The sequence below is a fragment of the Netta rufina genome (genome assembly GCF_964035555.1).
Source record: "Netta rufina genome assembly, chromosome: 2".
In the NCBI taxonomy this organism is placed as follows: Eukaryota; Metazoa; Chordata; class Aves; order Anseriformes; family Anatidae; genus Netta; species Netta rufina.
Genome location: NC_140124.1, coordinates 96,290,081 through 96,311,428, shown reverse-complemented (window position 1 = coordinate 96,311,428; position 21,348 = coordinate 96,290,081). Strand labels below are relative to the sequence as shown.

The 21,348-nt window shown below is 41.4% G+C and overlaps 2 protein-coding genes across 5 annotated transcripts in view; both read left to right on the top strand.

Moving 5' to 3' along the window:
* The window catches only part of PARD6G (par-6 family cell polarity regulator gamma), a gene marked incomplete at its 5' end in the record, with an annotated part of 45,928 nt that extends 42,420 nt beyond the window's left edge, over nucleotides 1-3,508 (top strand). The window contains one exon of the mRNA XM_084281485.1: nucleotides 2,326-3,508. Within this exon, the coding sequence (XP_084137611.1) occupies nucleotides 2,326-3,185 (860 nt within the window). The 3' untranslated portion in view covers nucleotides 3,186-3,508. The remainder of the gene's footprint in view (nucleotides 1-2,325) is intronic.
* A 2,747-nt stretch (nucleotides 3,509-6,255) lies between these two features.
* Nucleotides 6,256-16,839, top strand: BLOC1S4 (biogenesis of lysosomal organelles complex 1 subunit 4; the record flags this gene model as incomplete). Of its 4 annotated transcripts, none has more annotated exons than XR_014619360.1 (6): nucleotides 6,256-6,513; nucleotides 6,698-6,769; nucleotides 7,726-7,827; nucleotides 8,577-8,711; nucleotides 12,135-15,766; nucleotides 16,732-16,839. XR_014619360.1 is itself a non-coding variant. In XM_084307015.1 (5 exons), 5 exons carry the CDS (start codon nucleotides 6,256-6,258, stop codon nucleotides 12,228-12,230), a joined length of 663 nt encoding a protein of 220 aa, XP_084163141.1. In that variant the 3' UTR covers nucleotides 12,231-16,008. The 4 variants fall into 4 exon arrangements, 1 of the variants encoding a protein (XP_084163141.1); XR_014619361.1 differs by lacking the exon at nucleotides 16,732-16,839 and having other exon boundaries at nucleotides 12,135-12,385; nucleotides 15,209-16,008; XR_014619362.1 differs by lacking the exon at nucleotides 16,732-16,839 and having other exon boundaries at nucleotides 12,135-12,907; nucleotides 15,209-16,008.
* Nucleotides 16,840-21,348: the final 4,509 nt, after the last annotated feature.

Genomic DNA, 21,348 nt, shown 5'->3' with positions numbered 1-21,348 from the left:
GGAATCCTACGTGGCCAGGAAACTCAAAACCGAGTAACTGGCCTTCGTTAGCAGTGTGTCACTGCAAATAACGCTATGACACAGCTCCATTTCGCTCTGACATGCACCACCTGAATGGTTCATAACTAGAAAGAGGTGATAGACCACTGTGTGACCACCCCGGAGCTCTTAGAGGGCAGTGGTGCTGCCTGACTTCTCCCACTTCCCCTGTGAGCAGGGACATTTTTCTTGCGTGCATTCCATGCTTACACTTTTAGAAAACAGTCAATTGGTGTTTTTCTCCATTTCTCCAATTGATGGTAGGTTTTAACAGTTCCACCTGTTAAAACTGGGACTTCATCTTTTTATACGTAATCCTGTTTGGGATCTGAACTGGAAAATAATGAGTGACGATGTTTTAAAAACACAAACTGGTCAGTGGTCCAACACTGAATTAGCCCACATGACTTGCAGTCTCTGCTTCAGCCTGGTTCGTGTTTGGAGGCAAAAGATAACATTTTTGTGGTGAGCTGGGCTCTTTCTTATTAAAGGAGGTGGCTGTCCTGACGCTGCTCAGAGGTTAGGAATGCTGGCAGTCATCTGGGGAGGCAGATTAGTGGGCCGAGAGCAGGTGAGGAGGTCACGGAAGCAAAACAAGGACCTCTTTTGTGTGCCATTGCCCCGGTGATTGTTCAGCCAAAGGAAGCTGCTTCGGAGATGACCCACCTGTGTGTGTCAGGAGGCCGGTCGTGCTTCTCCGGCTCACCTTTGTCACGACAAAGTTGCATGCTGTGAGAATCGACGCTCCGGATCGTTCTTGTTGGCTTAAGGGGAAGAAAACATTGCTGGCAACCAAAAATTCACATGTAATTTTAATTTTACCATCTTAAAAGTCCTAGGGTGAAGGCTACCTCGGTTTTCAAGGCACAGAGCACTTCAATAGCGCTTGTATATTTCAGGTGAAGAAGAATTTCAGTTTTAAACGTGAACCCCTAAGCTGTTTTCGTAGCCTTGTCACAGAAACCTGTCAGTGAGCTGTGAGAAGGTAGGGTGCAAAGTCAGAGGCAGCGGTGATGGAAGAAATCTCAGGCAGACCCATGCTTGATCAGAAAAAATTGAAAGAAAAATTGTCAGAATTGGTGCTACGCTGATGAGGGTTAGCTGCAAGGAGACAGAGCACAGCACTTGGTAGGTTTCTGAACAACCTTTGGAGCAGAGGGGAGAGGTAGGTGTGTCTCTGAAGATGAGACCTCGCAAGAAATAAGAATAATTATAGGCTTGTTTTTTGCTAACACATTTTTTTTTTTCAACCTTTATTGGATAGAGATTGACTTTCCCAAACATTGTTATGCAGGGTTAACTTGTAGGAGAGAAATTTCCTCGTGGCACTGTTGTAAACTGATTGTACTGCTGCATCTCACTGCTGCCGTCGGCAGCAGAATGAACTGAAAGCCTTCGTCTGTAGCTGAAAAGTGTTAGCATGTTTAAACTCCTGGTGAAATGTTTTTCCAGCTAGTGCATGCTTCATCTTTAAAATATGCACAGTATTTTTAATGTGAGCTGCAGTGACACATTTTGTACACCAGCTCCTTCATAACTGTTTTAAGTATTTTTCATGCAAAGTGCAACTTGAGCTTCTTCTCCTTTCTTCTCCTTTCAATCCTTAGCGTATGGGCGAGGCAACTGAGCACTTCTCCCTGCTTTTATTTCTACCACGCTACTTCCACAAAGCTTTTGGGAACTTGGCACTTTAGCACTTTTTATTTCTGGGAAGTTCATGTGAAATAAATTAGAAAACTCCAAGGAGAAGAGTGCAGTACTGAGAGACACGTATTAACCGAAATCCCTTAGTGAAAACAGCTAGGCGAAAACCACACATCCCGTACCATGCCTTCTTGTTTGCACCTAAGGTCTGCTATCAGTTAAGCCCGTGTTGGATATTGAAATATTCTCTGATTCAGACTTTTAGGTTAGGAATGTGTATAATGTAATTTTATACATGTCAAACGTGAAAAAAAAAAAAAAAGGCAATCTAACTCTGAAAATCTGGTGCCATGTAAGACGGTGTATCAGGCCTGCAGCTGCAAGTAATTGCGTTCTGTACGGGAGCATGGGATCAAAATGTGGAAGAAATAAGGATAATTTATTGAAAACAGCTAATTCATTCTGAATGGTGTGCTGATGGACATAGAACGAAACAAAGGTCAGGGTAAGCAGAAGAATTCACGTGATTTCTTCCGTATTATTAGGAATGTGGCTTCACTGAACCAGACTTAACAGGAGAACGGCCCCGTAGATTGAGTTATTCTGTGGTTGATTGACGTGGTGTTGCTGCTTCTCTTTCAGATGAAGTGGACTACAGTAATTTTGGGACCAACACGCTATCGAGGAAGAAGAAGGCCCTGGTGACCCTCCGCAACGACAATCTCCGCCGGCGCCCTCACATTAACATTAGCATGCCTCATGATTTTAGACCGGTGTCTTCCATAATCGACGTGGACATTCTCCCCGAAACACACAGGAGAGTGAGGCTGTACCGACACGGGTGTGAGAAACCCCTCGGGTTTTACATTCGCGATGGCACCAGCGTAAGGGTTACCCCTCATGGACTGGAAAAAGTGCCTGGCATCTTCATCTCTCGTATGGTTCCCGGGGGGCTAGCGGAGAGCACGGGCTTGCTGGCTGTCAACGATGAAGTCCTGGAAGTTAACGGCATTGAAGTAGCAGGAAAGACTCTAGACCAAGTCACAGACATGATGATTGCCAACAGCCATAACCTTATTATCACGGTCAAGCCAGCAAACCAGAGGAACAATATTATCCGAAGCAGTAGGATGTCTGGTAGCTCTGGCCAGTCTACAGACAGCACTGCTAGTCACCACAGCTTGCCTACATCCCACGTGCTGCAGAACTTCCACCCCGATGAAATGGAGAGTGACGAAGAGGCTGACATTGTCATCGAGGGCGGCCTGGAGCCACAGCACATTCCGAAACTGCACAGCCTTACTTCCAGTAGCCTCTCTCGAATCAATGGCAGCAGCCTTAGCCACAGACTTCAAAGGGACCTGGTGCTCAACAACAACTCTGGCCGAGAAAGCAACGGCAACATCCACAAATTACTCAGTTCCTTAAAAACTGATCCCCGGCACAGTCTGGTTATCCCCAGAGGAGGCATCGAGGAGGACGGGACAGTCATTACACTTTAGTAGCAATTCCTGCAACCCTCTTTTCAGTCTTAAGTGCCAATGAGGACAATTAAGTCTTGCAACACGTTATGCACAATTACAGAGAGCTGATATTCTCGTAGACCTCAGAGGTGCAGAAAATTGTTGCTGTCTAGGAAACGTGGCATCTGGAGTTAGACATAAGACTGTCACGCACTGCAGAATTTGTCAGGAGAATACCAGGGTGTAAAACCTGGTTGATACCCCAGACCTGAAGTGAGAAGGCGAATTAGTTTTAGTTTGTATAAATCTGAGCAGTTTTATAGGCCACCACTGGCAGTGCTACGTACTTGGGTTTGAATGCATGGGTGGATGTATTTATACATGCATGTATATGAATTAGGTTTTAATAGTAATAACAGACGTGTCTATTTGAAGTGGAATCTGTTTTTCCTCTAATAGGAGTTTAAAAAGAGCGCTTCTTAATAGCTATCCGTTCTTCTAGCATCACAGACAGACCTTCCACTCATTTGTTTATTCCATATTTGCAATGCTATGTCTAATCCAGACACGCTCTATAACAGGGGCGGTTTCCTGCTCTGGTGGTAACAGTGGTAGGGAGATGCTGCAAATCCATTTTCCAAATGAAAGTAGATCTTATATATATATTTTTAAAAAAGTCTGGGGTGGGGAGGTTGGAGGACATTGACGTTATTGCTTTGAGATCAGCACCACCTGCTGGTCAGAGGCAGGCCTGCCTGCAACACGATTTTGGACTGTCCTGGAACAGAAAACCACGACACCGAGGGCTTCAAACCAGGTTCAGCACCATTATGTGTAAAATCTATTCCTTTTCTTTTTTCGATATTTATTAGATAATACCTCTTTTTCATTTTTTTTCGTTCTGTTTTTTTTGTTTGTTTGTTTGTTTTTTTCAATTTTATGGTTCATGTGAATTTTAGGGATTCATGCAAGAAGGCAAAAGTGGAAGAGTATGCTAGGACTGTCCCCTTCACCACCGAAACAGGTTCTTGCTGCATGTTTGGGGCAACCAAAATCCCACAAGGTCTTTTCTTACAAAAGATTGGCCAATTGCTGTACAAGCTAGGGATGTCGACTCTCTTTCAAACCTAACCTTAGAGTAGTTCTATTATTTTTGGACTCTTCTAGTAATCATAAAGCTTAATGTCTACACATGATTTCTAGAAACTTAGAGTGTACTGGGTGTTTGCGATGGCTGGACATCTCTACTGGATGCTGGTTAAGGGGTAACCAGCGACTGCTGAGTCGATAACCGTTCACTTCTGAAAATGCCATGGATTTATTAAAGTGGTCAAATCCAAAATATTTTGTTATACCTTGATCAGTGTAAGGAACAAAATCTAAATGTTTTACAATGTATTTTTCTACTTTTAGCTTGTGTCACTTTCTGTTTGTTTTTAACTTTGTAGTACATTAAAGCTTTTTTATATGGTGAACTAGACATTTCTTAAATATTGTATGGATATGAACATTCAGAAGTCTTGGTTTGAAAAAAGTTACATTCCATTTTGGAATTTGTAAAGGCTGGACAAAGGATGTGTGGACTAATTCATTACTGCTGATTAAGAATACCTGTGGAACAGCTAGTCTTCTGCTTCTTCTGCTCGTTGTTAAATGTTTTGGACGCTGAACATAGTGTGTTTCTTTTAGATTTGCTTTGAAATTTTATTTTAAAATTCTTTCACTTATTCTAATTAAGCCTCTTCTAAGTGTCACAGCTGATATAGAGCTATACTTATTTTTCCCAGCACAATAAGAACAGCACATTGATCCTGTTTGTCTTAAAAATGTTTGTACTTTACCAAAGGTTTTCATTTTTTAAAAAAAAATCTGACTATATCAGTGCAGTAAAAAAAAAAAAAAAGAGAGCTGGATATGCTTCAGTCAATCAGACCATCTTATCAGAGGATTGTGATATATCTTAAATAAGACAACTTCTTTAAACAAGTGGATTTGTCTGGCTGAAGTTACTCATTTTGCCTTATTTAACTGATGAAATTGTGACCTCCTGTCTGCAATAAAATGTGCACTAATCTTACATCTATGCTATATCCTTTCCCCTCTCCTGAAGCACATCTTCCTGCAGAAGTGTTTCACTTCCTTGTTGAAACAAGACATGTTTTTTTGCCAACTCATTTTGTTGATGCCTTTTTCTCTGCTATTAAAGACTTAGCACAGGTAACAGCCAGAAGAGTGAAAATTTCCGCCCTGTGCTGCCTTTATTAAAGGGTACTGCTACATGGATTTGTATGGGAACCAAGTAACTTGCAATACTCTTCATAGCATGACTTCTTCAGGTCTCCTGTCTTCCTTGAGTACCTCAGGTACTTCCAGAGCTTCAGAAGCTTCAGAATAAGCTGAAGATACCCCTGTCAGGATGATACGCTGCGGAGCCTTGTTTGGAGGAAGGCTCTGTGGCAGTCTGGGTGAAGCAGACAAGGCCCTTCACCCTAGGAAGGGAGAAACACGAGTTGCATTTCACACCCCAGAGCCTCAAGAGGCATGAATAAAAGCATTTTACCCTGGCTTTCAATCTCAAGTTGAGAAGGGCAGAGCATTGACAAAACCAACTTTGGAGCTAACACTTCGTAACGTAACTCTTAAGGCTTGCAAACTTACTGCCCTTGTTTGCATCAGGTAAAAAAAACAAAAACAACAAAAAAAGCTTTTATTTTTGCATGTACCATTCTGAAAAGTCCTATATATATATATACACACACACATATTAGTTCTCTCTTTAGAATTAACTCTCTTTAGGACCCCTTTTTGGTCTGTCACCTGGTTCTGCTCTACCAGGTGGGAGAAGCTCAGGCAGAAACCAGGGAACCTTTGGGCGCAGCGGGAAGTGTCCCTGCCCAGGGCAGGGGGTTGGACTTAGACGGTCTTTAAGGTCCCGTCCTGCCCCAAACCCCTCTGTGTTTCTGTGATGAAGCCGGCGGGTGGCTGAGGGGACAGAGCCGAGTCCCTCCCTCAGGCACCCACCACCCTCCGCTGTGGTGAGGGCGGGCGGGCGGCGCCAGGCGCAGGGCACGGCCCCCTCACGTGATGGCGGCGCCTCCTCCCTCGCGTAATGGCGGCGCCGCCTGACGGGACGGGCAGCGGCGGCATGGCGGCGGCACCGGGGGACGGCGACGGGGCCGGGCCGGGCCCCAGCGGGGGTAACGGGGACAACGGGGACAGCGGGCACGTCTCCCAGAGCCACAGCAACGCCTCCGGGCTCGGCGAGCAGGAGGACGAGGAGGGGGACGCCCTGGAGGCGTCGCTCAGCGCCACCGCCGCCGCCTACGCCGCTTACCTGCTCGTCGACCGCAGCGCCTTCAGCGAGCAGGTGGGGGGCGGAGACCCGCAGCGCCTGCATTTCGTTTATTTATCCGCTTATTTATTTATTTTGGGGAGCCGTTGCATCGTCCCAACGCCTCTTTTTTTTGTTGTTTGTTCCTTTCTGGGCCAGGCGGGACGTAGCCTCTTCCCCCCCGCCCCCCCATCTCCTAAGTTTAACCGTGTTTTGGCAGGTGGAGAGCCTGGAGAGGAGCCTGGACGAGCTGCTGACCAGGGTGGATGAGTTCGTGGGGATGCTGGACATGGTGCGTGGTGCTGGGTTTCGGTATGGGGTTTGGGTTTTGAAGTATGGGGCAGAAGGGAAGCAGCCTTTGGTGTTGGCCTGTGGGCTCCCGTACGGTAAGTCACTGGGGAGAAAACTTGTTTTGGTTGATAATTCACGGATGAAAACTACTGATCCTCCATGCATGAGCAAAACAAGATTCACATATAGCTATATAACTGCTTTTGCATACATTTGTAGGTGTACATACATGGAATCTCATTTTTGGATAGTACAGTGACAGACACTTAAAAAGACAATGTGATATTCATCCCCCTTTAATATACGTACAGGCATTTTACATGGTTTTAATGATTAAAACATCTGGTTGGAATTGCCAGACTCCCAAAACTAGACACGAGTTTAGGGCAGACCCGTTCTTACCATTTTGTCAGAAAGACAGCTTTGTTTTTGCGTCCCCGTGAGAGGAGAAGGGGGAACTCCATGAAATGCCCATGTACAATGGCACTAGTATACAGGCTGCCTTTGAAAGCACAGCACACATGGTCCTGCAGCTGTAATCTAAGGACAACCTAATTATGTTTTTTATTATATCAGTACAAGGCCACAAAATCTTTTTTTTTTTTTTTTTTTTTTGTAAAGATGAGGAAACACACAAGTAGTAAAACTGAAGTTAGAACTTCAGTTTAATACATTTGATTCTACGGTATGTCTTATATCTTAATTCTGATAAGGTTACAGCAGCCTGCTTTTAATATAACTATAAAATTAAGTATTTTCCTCTGCAAAATAAATTTTGTTCAAAGGTACTTGCTAAACTGTACAAAGAAGCTAGATAATTAGTTTTGATTTAGTGTTTTTAATCTGTTAGTTTTGATAAGTGTAATTGGAACACAATTCTAGCTTCAGAAGTGAAACCTGGTACATAATATTTTGTTTTATTAATCTCTTTCTATTATCTGTTGGAATCTTGTTTAGATTAGAAGCGATTCCTCCCAAGTCATCAATGAAAGCATACCTGAAATTTACACAAAAGCTACAGAAATGAGACAGGTATACAAGAAGATTGACAACCTAGAGGTATGTGCTTGCCATCTTCTACGTGCATTCCGTTTCTCAGCAGGAGGAAAGAATCGATGATACGCTATAATCACGTGCACGTGCATGAACATGGAGCAGGCTCAGATTTCCTTCTTGTTCTTCAGTGTCCAATCCAGCTCTCTTACCTCAGAGTGATGAAGAGAAAACAGTTCATGAGGAATTTCCAGAGACTGTTGACGTTCTAAAAACAAAATGCCTTTTTGTTCCTAAATTTGCTGCTCGAAGCAAGGCAACCGTCCTCTTTTCAGAAAGCAATAGTACCACTTTTTCTTCTTTTTGTTATTGATAGCGTTATTTTGATAGCAGTACTGTCTTCAAAGCTATTTTTAGATTAAAAGAAGGAGGCAGCTATTGATTTCTGGTAAAACTTTAGAATTCTAAGTGATCCAGATTCTTGATCCCACTTTCAGTTAGAAAAGCAGATAAAAATCTAAATCCTAATAAGTCTAAATCAGTTATTTGAAAAACAAATAGGAAGAGGAACAATAATTGTTTTATTAGATTTAACCTGTTTTTGCGGGCTGCTAAGTATCTCATAAATACTTTTTAGCAATAAATTGGGCTTGTAGGTAGAAGGAAATAATGTACAGAGTTTTTTTGTTTTGTTTTATTTTGTTTTTACTTCTCATTGTAGTAGCAGTACTGTTACTGCTGTCGTGTAATACAAAGCCCTGTTTCTATCTATTAGTGAAAAAGTTGTGCTTATTTATCTATTTATTTTCCAATAGGCTTTTGTGAAGATGATTGGAAACTGTGTGGCTGGAATGGAAGAACGGGTCATAAAGGCAGAAACAGACCTCGGAGCTTTCCCAAGCACATTCAAGAAAATCTTGCACACAATCAGCATGCCATCCTTCCTTAACGTAAGTAAGCTTTTGTTAGTATGTGTCCAGCTTAGTTCTGTTTACCGGAGAGGATTATTAAAATAATTGTAAATTTGTTACAAATATAACTGTATTTAAATGCAGTACTTTATTAACACTATCGTGAAGTTCTCAGACTTAATTAAAAAAAAAAAAAAAAAGGCAAAACAAACACTCAAAAAATCACGAATTCTTAAAAGGTTTTGAGTTGCATTCCAAAGGTAGTTTGAATATGTGTAGAAGGGAACATGAATTGGTCCAAATCAAGTAAAGAATGACCAAGCCTTTATTAAAGCATCTCTGATAATATGAAAGCAGGTAGAAAGAGCCTGTACAGCCTGTTAAAGGATTATACTGCATTAATATAATCACTGACAAAATATTATCTAAAAAAGGAAGTAAAAGCTGTGCTACACAGTATTTTTAAAATAAAGGTTCTATTTATACCCAATCTATGCAGTTCAGTAATTGTGTTAGCACCTTCTTAAAACTTGGTAAGAGGGGTGTGATTTATTTCTACCTTTCTTCATGACTACACGTGGACTTTTTCCACTTCAGATGATGTGAAGTGCTCTCTCTAGTATGTTTCAAGGAGATACCCTATCTAGTCTTAAAAACTGGCACTGTGCACTAGTTTTAAAATAAATTTTGGATTAAAAAAGAAAATCTTCTGGCCCTCATGAACACCTGATGCTTCTTTGCATCACCTGCTAATACACCACACACAAGTGCTCCTCCTTGCGTTTTGTCAGCACCCAGTATTGCTGCACTAGCTCAGGTCTCCGTCTCGTAATGCTGGGGAGAATGCTGAAATAAAGCAGGTTTGCAGAGGGGGAGAGGAAGGTATTTGTGACTGTTGAGGTGTTTGTGTTACATACTGTAACTGTGTGGTAGCAGAGAAAAATAGCTCTAAATAGAATATGTATTGTGTTGGTAAGACTTGGTTCAGGAAAACTTTTCCTGTGCTATTTTCTGTGTAATCTTAAAGTTAGTTAACTTCCAGTTCCTCCGTAGGTTTTTTTTGCGTGTAAGTTCAGGGTGATGTTGCTTATTTCTTCTTTTAGAAAAACAGCCCTCCCCACTCCCTTAAAAAAAAAAATATAAAAAAAAAATCAAAGCTGCTATTCATAGGCCAATTACCAAAAAAAAAATCAAACAAACAAAAAAAAAACAATGGCAGTTGTAGCTAGGAGCCTAGTAGCCTTAAACTTCAGCCTTGAAAAATATTCAACAGTATTTTCCATAAAATTAAAATCTTCAGCTGAGAAGCTTGAGAGTTCTAATAGTGTTTTTTTTTTTTTTTTTTTTTTTTTTTGCTGTTGCATGGGAAGGCTTCATCAGCTTATTTTTTTCCACAATCAATAGGGTGGAAAGTCTTTGAAAGAGTCAGCAAGCAGAACCTGTCACATCCAATGGTTTTGTGGTTTGGGAATGGATAGGAATATAATCAACGCTCAGAACTGACTGGTGTTAATTGATAAAGTAAATAAAAGCTAGGTGACTGTTCCACAGTGAGCTGAGTATCGTGTAGGAAAATATTTGTTTTCATTAGTAAACACACTTCTGCATGAATGAAAATGCATATAGAGATTTTTCCTCATGCCTGATGTTTAACTAGCTTACACAATACACTCGCCCTTTGGAAAAGAAGGAATCGGTGTCATGATTTTTCATCATGGCTGTTAGTTCACAGTTTCCTGCAAAAACTTCCATTAGATCAAGTCCCCTCACGCTCTTCTCATTTGAATGTCCGTTTCTCTACGGAAAGGGTATATTCTGTATTTCTTCAGCTGTGTATTTGTAATCTCACTTTCAGATTTTGCCCCAAGTTCTTCCCTTGTTAATGCCAGGCAATGTAAAGTACAGGCTTCTAACAGCACTAAGGATGTAGACACTCAAAAGGTTAAAATGTCTGCTAAGCAGCTGCAAAAATTTGTAAACGTGTTCTTAGGCAACTGTGGGTACTGTGCCTGCCTATGAATTTCTTCACTGGATTTAAATCAGCCCCTCCCTGCACACATGCAAATGCAACTTAAATCAGAGTCATGAGCTGCAGAACACCTGTGACCCATTTTTCTTGCTTACAAGGTGTTTTCTTGTAGATCAGTACAGGACAAGAAATGTTATTTTAAAAGGGAACTTTGATTTTGAAGATTGTTCCTACATTTGGCAAAATTTCTCAAATAGAAAACTTTGGTAATATCTCCTATTGATAGTTTTAACCTTGGTTTATATATATTTTTTCCATATATGCTATTGCTGTATAAAAAGCAAAACAAAGCTTATTTCAGAGAAACAAGTGGCATCATAAAGTTATAGACAAATATCATTTAAATACCCTAAACCAACAATTTGTAAAATTCAAGCTTGTTTTTAATAGATTTGCATATAAACAGGATAATAGGTACTTTTTTTCATATGGAGTACAAGTATACACCTTAACTGAATACTGGAAAAATTCCACGTAAATGTTTCATGGGTACACTTAGTTACATCCTCATTTGGTGCATCCCAAAGTCCAAGTATACTACTGGTTTGCTTTTCACTTTATTATTAGTGAAGACTTTTCTAATTTCCCCATTTCAGACAGGCAAAAAAAGTGCGTGAAGAACTCTGCAGACAAACTGACTAAGAGCTCTGCAAAAGTTTATCAGAATTTCTTCATGAGTCCATAGGAATTTTTAACGAATGAGATCTTGGCCTCAAGCCATCTGTTTAATGGCATGCACTGAAATCATACAATGGCTGTATGCTGCAGTGCAATATTACTTAAATGCACGATGTGATAGTCGGTAGTGGTCCCTGCTGTTGTCCACCTACAGGAGACGTTTGGTATAGCAAAATAATGTACAAATAATATTTGGGAGTGTATGCACTTTTCCTGAAAATTCCAAATTTACTACTCTATTATTTTAACAGCATGTCATAGCACATATATTCTAACATATATACTTACTGAAGAAGCTCAGCAGGAGCAGCAACCTTCTTGAAAGAAACATCTGCTAGGTTTGTTTTCATATTTATTAAGCTAAAAAAAAGTCTTTATGAGAACACAGGCTAGGGTTAACAGAGGGAGTGGCTGAGGAGAACTCAAAAGGCTGGAGGAGGAAAGGTAAAGGTTTGTGGGTTTGGGCAGACAAAGATTACAGTGACTTGACCCTTACATGTTTGGCTCCTGCAAAGCTGGCATTTACTTTTTTGCAAGACTGAGTCTGTTCAGGTGATAGAATGGCAAAAGCCAAAGCCAGTTTTCTTCGGTAACATAAAGAATATGCTAGACCCATCTGAGCTGTGGTTTAAAGTCACCTGAGGAAGGGGATATGCTGTTAAAACTCCTTTTTGTTTTGCATTTTAGCTCTGTGGGTTTTGTTCTGAAACTTGGATTTTTAAGGAGGTGAAAAATAAACTTTATCTAATTTGCAGAAATCGTCTTCCTCGCGACAACAGACCCCCTATGAACCTCCAGTCCTCTTCAAGACTGAAGACTATTTTCCGTGTCTTAATGAAGCACCTTATTGACAATTTTTGTTCTGGGATTGGAATTAATCAGCCAGAATAGAGAAAGCCAAGTGAACAAAAGAAATGCTAACCTCAAAACAGCTGCATTTCTGAGCGTTATTAATGGCATATTGCCATTCTGATTCTCATTGTCTTCCTTCAGGCAGTGTTTTCAGGTAATCTTTGTTTGTGAATATTCTTTGAAAAGTCTTCCTAAAACACAGTATACATTTTCAGATTATATTGGGAAATGAACTTCTACAGCAGGGTTGTGTATTTTTGGTTTTTGTTTTTGTTTTTTTTTTATAGGGAAATAATAGGAAACATACTTTTATATTATATATCTTTTAACACTTCAGTATCTGTGCTGCTGCAAATGTAAATAGCCGTACCTCAAGGATGTCTTTTTTTTTTTTTTTAAATATACTGACTGAGGTGAAAGAAAAGCTCTATGCATAAAATCACTGTAAGTTTTGGAACTTGGTCCCTGCACTGCGTGTAGACAAGCACACCGCAGCAGGATGTGCAGGTGGCAAGGGGAGGACTCAGAAGATTGGCGAGGAGTCAAGGACATGGCTTGGCGTGTGGGATCCTGTAGCAGTTCACAACACGACATTCCACCCTTGCTGATGACCAGCAGGTCACTGTGGCCATACCTTCTAATTCCTGCAGCGTTGTGTTGATCGATGTGGAGTCAGGTGGGCATGGTATATATGATCTGCTGTCAGAAAGAAAAAGTGTGTAAACTGAGGCAGGGCTATCCCTGGGCTGAGCCTTTGTAGGACACCTGCCCTGACCTTACACTTCTCCCTTTCAAACCTCTGTGCAGTGACTGGTGCTGCTTGTGCTGACTGGAGTGGGAGTAAAATGTCAATAAACTAATGGCTATCTAACACCTGGTGTACTCTTGCATCACACCTGAGGGTCCTGAACTGCACAGTTATTTCTGAGAACCTTTTTGCCGACAGCCTGCTGTAACATCTAGCAGTTGTTAATCATTACTTGTTACATTCTTAAAATCATTAGGCAAAAAAAACAGTTTTAATATAAAATCAATACCTGAACTTCACCGTAGAGTCTAGAACATACACTTACATGGGAACACACAGGAAAGAGCAGACAAATTTCTATGAAGAGGAACACCCCACACTCTCACCACTCCTTACTTTCTTCAATACCTAAGCATTTCGTTCTAGATGTTCCATTGCAGCAGCAGATGCCTTTCCAAAAGGCAGGGTACCTTTCCATTTATGTCAGAATAAGAAAGCCTTATTAGTCCTTCTCAGTGAAATCTAATGAAATGGTGTGCCTATAACTTAGTGTAAAAACGTAAGGCTGCAGTCAAATATTCTTAAGCACACCAAATACTCTCAAGCACACTGATACTGATGGTACAAAACCTCCTAATTTTAGAACCACTTTCTAACTAATGGATCAACTGCTCAAATAACTTTTCCTGTTACTGAATGGAGCTGGATGAATTCATTGACAAATGCAAGGAGGAAAAACTGAAGTGGGCTTTTACGTTAAAACAGTTCCATGGAAAACATAATTTATTTTCAAAGAACGCCATAAACGAAAACAATGCAATTTCCATGACTCATAGTTTGTATGTTGTAAATGCTCCAGAATATTTTTAATTCTGACAATAATGGACAGAGCATTGAAGATTCACTAAAGAAATGCTATAACATGCAGTGCTCCCAGGTTGGATGGGGCTTTGGGCAGCCTGGTCTGGTGGGATGTGTCCCTGCCCATGGCAGGGGGTTGGAACTGGTTGGGCTTTAAGGTCCCTTCTAACCCAAGCCATTCTGTGATTCTATAAAAGTACTGATGATACCTAAGCTGTGGCTTTTTTATATATATATGGTACAGAATAACAAGGTCACAGCTGATCTGAGACCATAGTATTAGAGAGTTTAATAAATTGATGCATTTTTATAATACAAGATCCACACATTCATTCTGGTATTGAGTGGGCTGATGCGTACTACCTTGCCCGTCTCTTCGCTCGTGGTAACTCTTCATCAAGCAGGAATAATGTAAAACCCAAGAGCTCACGCTCAGTAAAGAAAGCTTATAGTTTCAAATCCTTTATTCTGTCTGCCATTGTTACCTTGTATTACTGTGAAACCAGTATTAGCTATATTATGAGTTAAGCTTGATATTTATAATTTTCTGTACACTGTTTATCTTTCTCCTGTTGCCTGGGTTTCAAGATCTGAAGCCAATAACAATAGCAATATGTTACCTATTTTTAACATGAAGAGTTCTTCATATAGGACTGATTTAAAACAACACACTTAATGAGCTGAGTTGCTAAAAGTTGGTTATCAAGTGTATGAAACAAGCTGATGTTAAACAGCAACAGAATCGTCTACACCCAAATCTTACTTTTCTTCCCTCACACAAAATGTTAACCTATCCCAGAAGAGAGAATGCTAAAAGTTTTTATATCTTTATAGTTAGGTATGGATTGGGTTTCTATTTGAAAGTAGTACTGTGACTTGTTAAAATATATCTGCATGCTGTAAGAGGCGTGTTCAGATATAATAAAAGCTGCATCCACAAGATACACAGGATGGGTTGAATGTCAGAGCTCCGCATTTCTCATAGCTCTTGGACAAAAATCAACGCAATTTGCCTTAACTAAATATTTACTTACATGATAAACTGTGCCTGCAGAAGGCAGATAAAGACTGACACTAGTAATTCATTAGTTTGGGGCATGCATATTTTGTTCCACACTTGAGCAACACCAGTGCAGGTGCTATAAAGTCTAAGGAAATTACTGCCATGGAAATAAACGGATTTGATGATTTATCTAGACAATTAATAAATTGAGATTTAAGATTTAAAGATGCATTGGATTACACTGATGTTATCAAAACTGATAGTAGTGCATGGCTTCTGCTGACAATAACCTTCAAGCTTACGTAGTTTTACCTACAGTGGTAACAAATTAGTAGGAAGTTTAATTTGGATTCTGTCATGCACAGGAACTGTTTCCAAATGCTCAGATCCTGAGATTCAGAGAGCGATACTGTGTGAAAACACCTTCCAGAATTAGAGGAGCAAGATAACTTGCATCTGCGTCTATGAAGAGCACTTTACATCTGGAATTTGTAAATGTTGCCAGGTTACCTTACAAGAAAAATAAATAAATTATGACACTTTTATACTTCCTTGTTTTTTTGTGGAAGAAAAATAAAATCTTGTCTTGGAACTGCTACCAAGAATTTCCCACATGCCCTGCCTTGAAAAACCGAGATCCCTGCTGGGTTTGGCTATGGTCAAAGAAGCTGGTGTTTCCGTGGCTTGGGTGGGTAATCTTTTTAGCCACTGCAGCTAAATCATCAGGACTGAAAAGTCTTCAGCTGTGGAGACCCACAGGCTTGTAGAAGTGCAGAGGGGATCGAGGAGTTTGGTGAATGTGGCAGGCTCTGCCGTGACTCCTGAGTGCCCACTGTGTCATGCTGCTGCTGGTTTGGCTCTGAGCCCATGGGTGTTAGTACGGCCTCAAGGCGGTGCTGCAGCCTCCAGCCCATCTCAGAGAGGTACGGTGTTTTCTTTACCTTCTTGCTTGAGGGTATCTCCTCACAAACTTTTAATGTTAGTCATTTTTATAGTTTTGCAATACAAAACCATGAATTCAAATTATTCATTATGATCAGTGTATTAAACTTGCTAACTAACAAGCACAGAAGAAGAAATGGAAAAACAAAACAAAACAAAACAAAAACAGTTCTACAGTTTGAGAAAGAAAAACTGAAATAATGTCTTTATAAAAGATGAATGGATACATAGGAAAACCATAGTATCCTGTCCAAAATTCACATTAAAGACTAAAAACATCTTTTAATTTTGGCCAACTTTATTACTGACTGTACATTGTTTGATGGATTATTTAATAGAATAAAAAGACATTAAAATGACATAATCATGTGTCTTTGGTGAAACATTATCCATCCAGGAGCTTGAATACTATCTTTATAAAAAGGATATATGGAAAACAGCATATATAAATGAAGAAAAAAAGAAAAGGGGAAGGGAGGGGAAGGGAAAGGACAAGAAAGTATAAGAAAAAAAAAAAAAAAAAGCAGTAGCCAAAATCCCCACAATACTGTGACTGTAAATCAGAGCTCGCTACAACTGATGTGCACCTGAAACATTTCTCTGAACATGAAAGGTTTCTCAGAATGTGAAAGGTTTGCAGAGAGCTGCAAACTGGCAGAAAAGCTAGTTCAGACTGAATCATATGAAAACAAGGAAAAAAAATAGGAATGGTGAGACCATTCTGTAGAAGTGGACGAAGCAGAAAACAGTTTACTGAGTAGAGCAGCCAAGGCAAATGCCAAGAGGTAAAGCTGTGGGCCAGAGCCTCCGAAAGCATAAACAGCCAAGGGCAAGGTCCCTGAGCTGGGGAAGTACAAATGAAAATCCAGAGTGGACCTGAAATACACATGTGATTTTGCTACTTGTTTGCAGTTTAGGAGCTTAATTTTTATTTTTTTTTCCTCAGGGCCCACTGCTGCCAGTCCCACAGCAGCACGAGCTCTTCAGGGAGGGGAAGAGGGGAGGCAGCAGCAGGAAAAACAATTAAAAAATGCTCTAAACAGTGTCATCAAACAACTATCTCGTGTCATGTTTTCCTCCGGGATTTATTAGCCTGACTTTTCCTGGATTTAGCTGTGTTTCTGCAGCCAAGGGATGGGGAGCACAAGGCAGGCATGCCAGGGAAGCGTTGCCTCAGGAAAATCAGCTGGGATGCGGTTAGCACGCAGTGGATACGCAGTGCGGCTGCGAGCTCTTTGCACGAAGCAGTGAGGTGACAGTCAGCACCCAGTACTGGCCTGAACGTGAATCTGGCAAGGGATGTCAAGGGCAGCAAGGAGGGACTCTACGGGTGCACAAACAGCACGAGGGAGAGTGTGGATCTACTGCTGGATGCAGCAGAGCCCTGGTGACATGGGACAGGACAAGGTACTCAACGCCTTCTTTGCCTCATGGTAAGTTTTTACTGGGCTCCCCAGTACAAAAATGGTGTGGATGTACTGGAATGAGTCCAGTGCAGCGCCAGAAAGATTTTTGAGCATTTCATGAGGAGAGGCTGAGGGAGCTGGGACTGTTCAGTCTGGGGACAGAAGGATTGGGAGGACCTTATCATGGTATATAAATACCAGATGCAGGGGAGTGAAGAACAGAGACACTTCAGCAGTGTCCACTGGTACAACAAGATGCAATGGGAACAAAATAAAAAATGAAATTCTGTCTGAACATAAGAAAACACTCTTTTTCACTGAGAGTGGTAAATACACATAATATGACAGTTGATAAAATCTAATAGTTATAAATTATTATCTATTAAAGATAAAATTATTAAATACTTTAATTAATAATATTTAATATGGTAAATCCTATATTACTTTTTCCGAACACTTCCTTTAATCCCCACCTGTGGGATTTAACACCCATCTGTGTTGATCATCTCATAAATGTCTAACTTCCCTTTGCATGATCTCTTTCCCTGACTGAAGAAGTTTGGTGGGTTTGTGTGGAGCTTCCATGCCCTTTGTTGCTCGTCTCTGATCTTTTTACCACTTCTGCTCTACCCTTTTGAGATAAGAAAACCAGCACTGTCTATGTAATTCAAGGCACAAGCAAATCAAAGGTTTAAACAGTGCCACAATAACATTCTCTGCTCTGTTGTTTGTTCCTCCTCTACCTCTGCCCAGTATTGGATGTGCTTTCTTATCTGCTTCTTATCGTATAAACTGATGTTTTCAGGACCCATCATAACTGCATGATCTCATTCATGAGTAACTGCTCAGATTGACTTCTTGACTCATAAAACGGTTCGGGTAGAAGGGTATTTTAGTGAACAGCTAAATATATGGACATTAAGCAGGTGATTCCAGTAGGTAGAGTGATGGTTTTGCCAAAACAAAGGTGTAAGTGGATCTGGTACGAAAAGGAGTAGTTGGCCAAACCAGGACAAGGAGGCAAAACCACGGATGCTGCGAAGTCAGTGGGCTGGCTGTGAGTGCTGACAGTGTGTTTGTTGTGGCTCTGTTTATATACATAGGGATGTACCGCTACAGGAGGCCAGCAGCCGGCCTACTCGACTGATCCCTGTGTGCGTTTGTGCTCATCGGGGCTGTCCCTTGGCTTTTGTCACAGCCACAGAGCAGCGGTCCTAAAAATGAGTTCAGTTTAACCTAGCCTGAGGTACAATGAGGAAGCAGAAAGCCCATAAACATCTTCCAGGCACTGTGCAGGCCACATGAGCCTTGTAGGGGAGAGCTAACACTTTGCAGCACTGACAGAAACCTTCTTCCTTCTGAATGTCCTCAGACCATTTCTGGTGCCAGAGCTCTTTCAGAGCACCATCTCCTCTGCCTCTGCACCATAACCCCTCTGTACCCCGCTCCCTGAGGATGAGCTCTCCCCTGCTCTCCCCTCACGGAGCAGCAGGCCTCCATGCCCTTCTCCATGGCACTGTGCAGGGGAAGGACCCCAAGCAGAGGTGGGAAGTGACATGTCTGACAGAGGTTGTCCTGTATCATCTTCCTCCTCCTGCTTGGAGCTAGTTGAAAACAATTGGGAGTGTTTTCCTCAGGTTGGTAGCTCAACCATTCTGTGTCTCTGTAATATCCTTGGGCTGAAGTGGGCATTTCATGGCCTGGCTCTGATGAGATTTGTGTGCGCTCATGCTCACAGACACCTAGAGGGTCGAGGATTGAGCCTCAAGAATGTCAGCCAGGGATGGTGCTGTCTTTCTTCTGTGCCACACTCTCCACCAGCCAATGGTATCCCCACATTTTGTCTCCAAAACCTTTGCTTTGAATCCAGCCACTAAGATTGTTGGTGGTGATTAATCATGCACTGCTTTTGTCTTGCTGCGTGTAGGAAGAAGTTAAAGTGACTGACTACTCTGCAGTGACAGTCTCCAGTTTTCTGTGAGGGTTTTATGGATGCAGCCACCCGATAACAGCACAGTGCCAAGAGAAGAATAATGGCTTTGCTTTTGTGCTGCTGCTCTTTTCAGCTCAGTTCTTTCCATTCTCTCCAGAATCGTGGCCAAAGTAGAAAACAGAGATGAACATCTTCTCTCCTTGAAGGAAAAATAATGCCTCCAGCTGTGCTGAAGTTGATTTGTTGTGACCTGCCACACAGCCTGGATCACTGTGTTCAGCTCAGTTGAAATGGCAACACCAGTTTGGGTCCCATAAACAAAGTCTGGAAAAACTGGGGACAGGAAGGATTTTTTCATGTCCTCTACCATCATTTTTGCCCCATTTTCCTTTTACCTCAATATGCATTTTTTCTATTTTCATTGGTAGCCTGGTGCATTATTCTAGCATTCACTCATGGTTCTTGTCACCAAGTATGATGTTATTCACAGATGATGTCTTCATATTGATACGAATACTGCTGGCCCTAGGATCCCTTGTTAAGAGTCTCTGGGGAGAACAGATTTGTTATATTTAGTACTGCTCACGAGCTTTTTGTATGCGTGGCTTGACTTGCTGAGAAACTAACTGCTGGGTGTTGTGTTAATAGAAAGCTGAGAGGCACACACAGCTTGGCAGGGCTTACACATGACAACATCATCATATGTCTGTCCCCATCTGTGCAAACACCTAATTGTACCTAACTCGTACCAATTCATGCACTGAATTAGTGATTCACAGCATTAACGATGACTGGCATTTGCATCAGCCGGGCCCATCAGAGCATGAACAGGTAAAAAGGTTCATCTCAGGCCTCCCTTGCTGTGTCTGAACGTGCCTACAAGCAGCTGGGGACCTGCACAGCCTGGCTGGCTGTTTCATCATTTGTACCCCAAAATCCTCAGGCTGAAATCCACAATGGAGATGAGTCCTCAGCTGTGCTCCTCAGATGTGTGTGCACTCCCCTGGGAAGTGTGTCCCCATACTTTTTCCTTCTAGCAAAAAGAGGGAACAATTAAAAATAACTCAATCCACACTATACTTTTTTTTTTTTTTTTTTTTTCCGCATCTTTTCCAGAAACATCTAGGAGATGTTGCTATAGGAGCCAGGGTGCTGGACCATGTCTGATTGTGTCAGGGCATTTCTGGTTCTGGAAAACAGTTCCTAGTGCCCACTAGTGGATAACGCCAGTGCCATCGTACTATTTTCTTTGTATAAAGGAATCATTCAGTAATTAAACAAGAACACAGTTGGGGTTGTTCTGATATATCATCAAGCAAATGGGAAATCCCATTTATTTCCACTCAGATTTCAGTGTGTTTGATACTACCTGAAACTGGTACAGGCATATTAATGATTTACAGCTGGCAATTCTCCCTAGCAGTGGCTTTTATTTAATCGCTGCCATTATTTTCAAAGATTTGATTACGTTCTTAGTTATTAGTGTACATACTTCCTCCAAATTGCCATCTGATAAGGTCAGCAATAATTTTTAGTCTGGAAATTTCAACGGGTCATGTTAAAATGCTAAAAAGCCCTGCTCCCCACTTCCTCTTTGTTGTTTGTATCTCAGCTTACATTGCTTTCCAGCCTCTGATGAGTCACCGCACATATTTTGTACTGATTCTTTAAACATTTCACGTCCGAGCAGTGATTTTGATTTCTATGTTTCCTGGACAGAAAAAGCACTGGTTTTGCCTGCAGGTAACACTGGATCTTGCCAGATTGGAGGAACCCTCTTTCCCAAGCAATGATTGCACAGCATATGCTGAAAACCACATGCAGGTGACTGTGCTAACTTTTGGAGATTTTTATGACATCTGGGTCATGAGTGCACGTCGCTTTATAATGCAGCTGAATATTATGAAGACTTAAAACATGGACAGCATAAAATATAACTGCCAATTATGAGGATATAAATTAAAATTTTAAATACCAGAGCCTCTTAACTATGCAAATTTGAGTTCCCTTCTACTATTTGTCAAGGCTGTGGGATGGCACAGAATATTACCGAGTGTTGATGTTCATCCTAGGGGTAGAACAACGCAGCGTTTCAGGTTTAGCAGAGCATTTTTAGAGGCTAGGGTTCACAGACTGGCCCACGGTTTGCTGACTTCTGCAAACAAATCCAACAAATCCCTTACATCTCTGTGTAGAGGGCTCTGCAGTGCCTCCTGCCTGGGCC